Raw genomic sequence first — 5,739 nt, forward strand, 5'->3', positions numbered from 1 at the left:
ATCTCTCTTAGCATTAGGAGAGTATTATTTTGTACAGGCTCCGAAACAAATCTCCCGAAATTCCTCCCTGATGCTCCCTTCAGGCTGAAAATGCATTGCAGGGTGGCTGCAGTGACTTAATTCTAGTTGGCAGAGCCCTGGCCACACACTAATTTCATTAGCCTCAAACTCCTGGATTTGAAAGATCCACTGAATATGATTCCTGTCCTCTGACATGTCACTTACTAACCAATTCAGCGTGCATACAGAGGAGAGAAAGGACTTGCTCAGCTCTGGCCCACCGGCAGGCAGATGAGAATGCCCAGTCAGAGACACTGTTTACATCTGAGTGGTCATTCTTGCCCGGGTCCTCATTTTCAGGAAGGAAGTTCAATCCAGGCTTTGCTGGCAGCTGCAGCATTTGTTACATCCATTACTATCTCCTTGTTCCTTCTTGCCCCCCAGTGCTTAGCATCCCCCATTTCAGTCACTAAGTCTTCCTTCCCCCAGCCTAGAAGCTTACCTCACCATAAATTTTTATCTCAAATGATAGGTTTGGCACATTCCCCACAGCAACCCACAGGGACTGGGGAAAAGAAAATTCAGATCTCTGGAGAGCTAAGAATTCAACCAGTTAGAGGAGTTTCTTTTATACAGGACAGTCTTCATTGAGCTGAACCCTGCAATCCCAGAGAAGATTCACCTACCCGTTCTTTTCTTCTTTCCCTAAAGTGACTGTGTCTTTGAACAATGGGTCTGTGTTCCACTATTCTCTCTATTCATTTTGCAGGTTTACAGAGGCTGGGAAACTGGGGACTGGACTTACATGCCAGGAGCTTCTAAGATCACACGCAAAAATAAGGCTACGGGAAGAGATTGTTGGAATCTATCTCTGTATATTTGAACATGGGCAGTGGTTAACCAGGATGCTCACACCAAGCTTATATCCAGCTTGCAGCACAAGCTACAAGTTGGTGCATCCCTCCTACTACCAGCCTCTTCTCAATAAATGCAGGTGAAAACTGGGGGCTCTTTTCCCTCAGCTGTTCAATCCAACATGAATAGCTGCAATTTGCAAATTAGAGGAAAATGACAGTGTTTTCTCTGAATGGTTTTGGTCCCAACCCACACTGCTAATGTTGGCATTCAGTTCCTTTCCTTCCCAGCGCAGGGAACGGGGGAACTAAGCGTAAGGCAAGCGTTCTCTTTTCTTGCAAGTGCCTCAGATCCACACACCAGAGAAGGAATCAGCTCCCCCTGGAATCTTTTTCAGCAAACACATTCCTTCAGCCTAGTCGGCAAGCTCTCTCTTGACTAAGATTTCACTCTTTTTTCAACAGGCAGGCCCCTCTGCAGTACTGCCCAAGCTCCAAGTGAAGGCACCAAAATAATTTTAAAAATGTCAAACAGCAAATGTGTCTTCAACCCCCAGAGCTCCAGTAAAAATACTGTGAGTTGCCCCTGTGGTTCTCAGGTGACCTCTGGCCTCATCCTCCCTGCAGCGCTGCCTCCTCAGGTTCTCTAGTTTAAGCTCAGAGGTAAAGGAAGTGCTTCTGGGTTTTGCTTACAACAACCCAGGCTCTTCCTGAAAGCATTACCTCAAAGTGAAGGCTGCCCAGAAGCACTTTTGGCCTTGCAAACATCTAGAGATCTCCATGGTGGCATACTCAAGAGGTGCTAGAGATGCTCAGAGGCTCAGAGGGGCCATACCAGGCTGCAGCTTTAGACAGGCACCCCTCCTTCTGGCACAAACACAAACTTCATACTCTTGGGTGCTGATGTAGTGACAGCTTGAATCACAAGGAGTCCCCTCCAGAAACCCAACATGCTTCAGGAAAGGCACTTGAGAGGGAGCCAACTTTTTAGCTACGGGGAGCATAAGGGTCAGCCAGAACATCTGGAGAAGGGACTAACTGAGCTTGGGTCCTACCAGGCAGGGAGAGAGCTGTGCATTAGGAAAGGATCACTTCAAGACAGAGATGAACAAAAAACTTGGATATAGGGGTAGAGAAGGAAAAGACAGGCAGAAATTGAAAGGGAGAACATAAAAACAGAGAGACAAAAAAAAAAAAAAAACAGCAGGGAGAAAGAGATGCAAGGAGAGAGACACACAGGAAGAAAGACAGAGAAACAAGAGAACCCATAGTCACGCAGACCCTGAAACTCAATTTCTTCATCCAGAAGCCATCCATCTATACCCAGGGCGGCACAGGAGCCGTGGGGCCGAGGCTGCGGGAGCAGGCGGTGAGAGAGCACTGCAGCACCGCCCACGGCTCAGCTGGCCCGATCCGCCGTCCTCGCATCTTCCGCCGTTGCCCGCCTGCACCCGGAGCTAGAGGACCGCCCGGCCTTGCTCGGCGCACCCTACTGCCTCCCTCCAGGCGCCTTCTTGTCTGGCTCTGAGAATCGTCCTCAAAACCCAGGACTGGGGTTGGGGGCTGCGTTAGGGAGGTCGTGGGAAAGGATGGGCACAGCATGGGTGCAGAGAAAGCGATTGTGTTTCGCAGTTAGCATGAGCTCACCTCCGGGCTCTGAGCTGGCAGGAGTAGAAAGCTGATCGCCCGGCTCCTGCCAGTGGCCGGATCGCAAAGGCCGTTTAGACGGTGCAAACAACTGCCCAGAGCAAATCACCTGGGGGCACGTCTGCCGGTGGCTTCTCCCCGCTTGAGGACAGTCCCCACGCCTTCCGCCCCATGCCCTCGCAGAGACAGGTTACAGGTCGGGAAATCCAACCAGAGCGAAATGGGCAATTCACGTCCAAATGTAGGTGAAGACCTAGCCTTCGGTTTAAGAACTGCCTCCCTAAGCTCTTCTCGAAATTTTCCAAGGCAGCTGCAGCTTGTCGGGCGGCTTGGGGCAGGGTAGCTGGGGGGTTGAGAAATGCCTAGTTTCTAGGCGTCTTCTCATCTTTCATATTCCTTGCGCCTAGGTGGCTCTCACAGGAGCCCGGCACTTTTACAAGCCTGTTTTGGAACCATATTTCACTCGAATGCAAACCCATTTAAATCATCGCCTTGTTTTTCGGAGACTGTTTCTTGTCAATGGGGCCATAAATCCAGAATGTCAAGCCGGATGGAGTGGAGCGCGGACAGGGGAGAGATGGAAGGGAAATGAATCAAGCAGGGAAAGTACCTCCTCGGGTGAGGTGGGAGGGATTCGGCAGGATCTCCAGGGTGGAAATGAGCGAAGGCTGACCAGACCCCGCACCCCTGGAGTCCAAGCCAGCCTTCAGGATAAAGAGCGCGGGGAGCTACGGCGCGCTCTGCCCCGGAGGGAGCGCCCCCCTACCTGGAAAAGCCTCAGGATGTTGGCTACCACGGTGGAGACCAAACTCCCCGAAGCCCCAATCACTCCAACTACTTTCTCGGGCTTGACGAAAACCGGAGGCTCGCCGTTGGTGCAGCGCACTTCGGAGGTGTCCTTCTGGATGAGCGCCTGGACGAAAGTGAGGGACTGTTCGAGCGCATAAGTGTCCCTGGAACAAGTGTCCAGGATCCGCGCTCCCAGCGTCACGTTGGGCAGCAGGTTGGGATCGCTGTTGATCTGGTCCAGGGCGTAGAGCATCGCTTCCAGCCTGTGGATCCCGTTCTCCCTCTTGATGTCGCCGCAGGGCACTCCGCTGGGACCCTTCGCGTGCACCGGGAACAGCCCCCCGAGGGTGACGTCCCCCTCGATCCGAATGGAGTGCGAGGCGTACATCTCCTGGCCGCGCGCCGCCGCCGCCAGCGCGCACAGAAGCACCTCCAGCACGCAGCAGGGAAACTTCATCAAAGTCAGGGCGCGGAGCAGCTTCCCCAGCTGGACCATGCTGCTCCCGCGGCTGCGGCGGTGGCGGCGGCACTGGAGGGGACGGTGGCGGGCCCGCCGGAGTCCTGGCCCCTTGGGGTGAGCTCCTCCGGTGAAGCCCAGGGTCTCCTGCGGGCGAGGAGGGTAGGGGCGCCCGGGGAAGGGCAGCCGGCGAGGATGGGGGGTCCCGCGGCGCCTGCCAGCTTGGGGCGCCGTGCGCTCTCGGGTTCCCTGGCCAGCGCGCCGCGCTCGAGCTCGCGCTCGGTGGCTTGCAGCTCGAGCTCTCCAACAGCCCAGCACTGGGGAGAGAGCGAGGATGGCTATCGCTTTAAATGCGCGTTCGGCTCCCTCTCCTCCTCCGCCTACTCCCTCCCACCCTCGCTCGCTCTCAGGCTCTCCCCACCCTTCCCAGCGCCCACCCTCCCCACGGTTTTGCAACATCACGCAGGGAGGGGCTGCGTGCTGAGGTAAGGGGGGAGGGAATGGGTGGGCGGCTGTGGGGCGGGGGGAGTACCTCCGATTGGGAGTTTCGAGATCCCCAGGGAATCTGGGGATTGCAGGTCGCAGGCGAAGGCTGAGCTCCTGCTTCGGTCTCACTGTAGAAGCCGCTCGCTCGCCCGCCTGCACCCACACGCACATTCTAGGCTCATGGTGGCATCAGCCCCGGACAGGGCGGTTCTAGCTGGGGCTGACTGCTTCCAACCCTGAGGTCCGGAGCCGGGGCTGTCAGCGCCGGGAGAATGCGAGGTAGTCGAAAGTGATGCCGCCAAGCATGCAGGGTAGTAGGGAGAGCCCAGTCTCTACTGCTAATTCGTCTGTGCCAGTTTTTCCTAAGAAAAACACACAGGAGCCTGATTTATGATCTAAAGAACCTTTACGCAGAGACTTCTCCGGGGCCAGGCACTGGGCTAGCCTGTAGGGAAAGACGCCAACAAGAAATGCTGGGAATGGAAATGCATCTTTGGTCTTCAGGGGTTACTGTGGCCGGAGCCGGATGAAGTAACCCTGGTCTCCAGTAAATCTGTGGCGGATTCGCTCCTTTTCTTCCTTTCATCGCAAGAGATGGAACAACTGAGAACTCTGCAGAGCGCACTTTCTTCTCTGGCGCTGACAGGTGTAAGGCTCCCTCCTACCCATTTCCAGAGATGCTTTTGGGCTGATGTCAGGTTTCCTCGGGCAGGAAATAGCAAGAAAGAGGTGACAGTAGGAGGAGCAGACAGAAATCTCCCCATCGATCCAGTGATCCAGTGATCCATTCTTTTTTTTTTTTTCTGGCTGAAGATTTGGGGGGTTTGGGGAATGGAATCAGGATGCCAGAGCAGGTTGTAGTGCAGTTAGGAAGCTGTTTTTCAAAGGTGTCCCCTCCTGCAGGTCCAGCCCAAACTTGGCCCAGTAAAGCAACAAGTGGCCCTAGTTCCTACACAAGGAAGGGCAATGTATCTGCCCTTGGTGCCCACGTGTACTGCTTATGGTGGTCTCTACTCTTGCTGAGCCTTTCTGTTGGAGTGCAGCGAAACTGTCTTATACAGAATTGAGGGCGCAGAGAAAACCAAAACAAGACTATACTTTCTGTTGTAATGTTAGTGTACTAAAGAAAAATGTCCTTGCACATAAATAAAACAACACACACACACACACACCCCTAAAAAGTCAGAAGTTGGGAAGTTGGTTGTGTCTTCCACCAACCACCTGTATGACCTTGGCACTTCTGTTCCTGTGCCTGAGTTTTACTTTGCCCGTCTGTAAAATGATGAAATTGAATTGAATGTTTTACAGGTTAACTTTTAACTTTCAAATCCTCTGTTGAAATAGGCCATGCACCTTTGGCCATGGTGTTCTTTTTAGACCAATATCCTTTGTATGTGTAGGGCACCCGTTTTTTGATACCCAAACAACACTTCAAACATTTCCTGGTACAGAGGATTTTTTTTCCTGTTGACCACCCATTTACCGTCCTTCTAGGGAGAGTCCAGT

At 53.5% G+C, this 5,739-nt stretch overlaps 1 protein-coding gene across 1 annotated transcript; it reads right to left on the reverse strand.

Moving 5' to 3' along the window:
* Window positions 1-627: 627 nt before the first annotated feature.
* LOC125960854 (metabotropic glutamate receptor 7-like) lies at window positions 628-4,110 on the reverse strand. The gene has a single exon (XM_049696159.1). It carries the CDS (start codon window positions 3,784-3,786, stop codon window positions 3,208-3,210), a length of 579 nt encoding a protein of 192 aa, XP_049552116.1. The 5' UTR covers window positions 3,787-4,110; the 3' UTR covers window positions 628-3,207.
* Between the last annotated feature and the right edge of the window lie 1,629 nt (window positions 4,111-5,739).

This window comes from Orcinus orca, chromosome 13, assembly GCF_937001465.1.
Source record: "Orcinus orca chromosome 13, mOrcOrc1.1, whole genome shotgun sequence".
NCBI classification, from domain to species: Eukaryota; Metazoa; Chordata; class Mammalia; order Artiodactyla; family Delphinidae; genus Orcinus; species Orcinus orca.

What these genes read in the sequence shown, in the direction of transcription:
- LOC125960854 (XM_049696159.1), bottom strand. Translation starts at nt 3,786, where the DNA reads ATGGTCCAGCTGGGGAAGCTGCTCCGCGCCCTGACTTTGATGAAGTTT.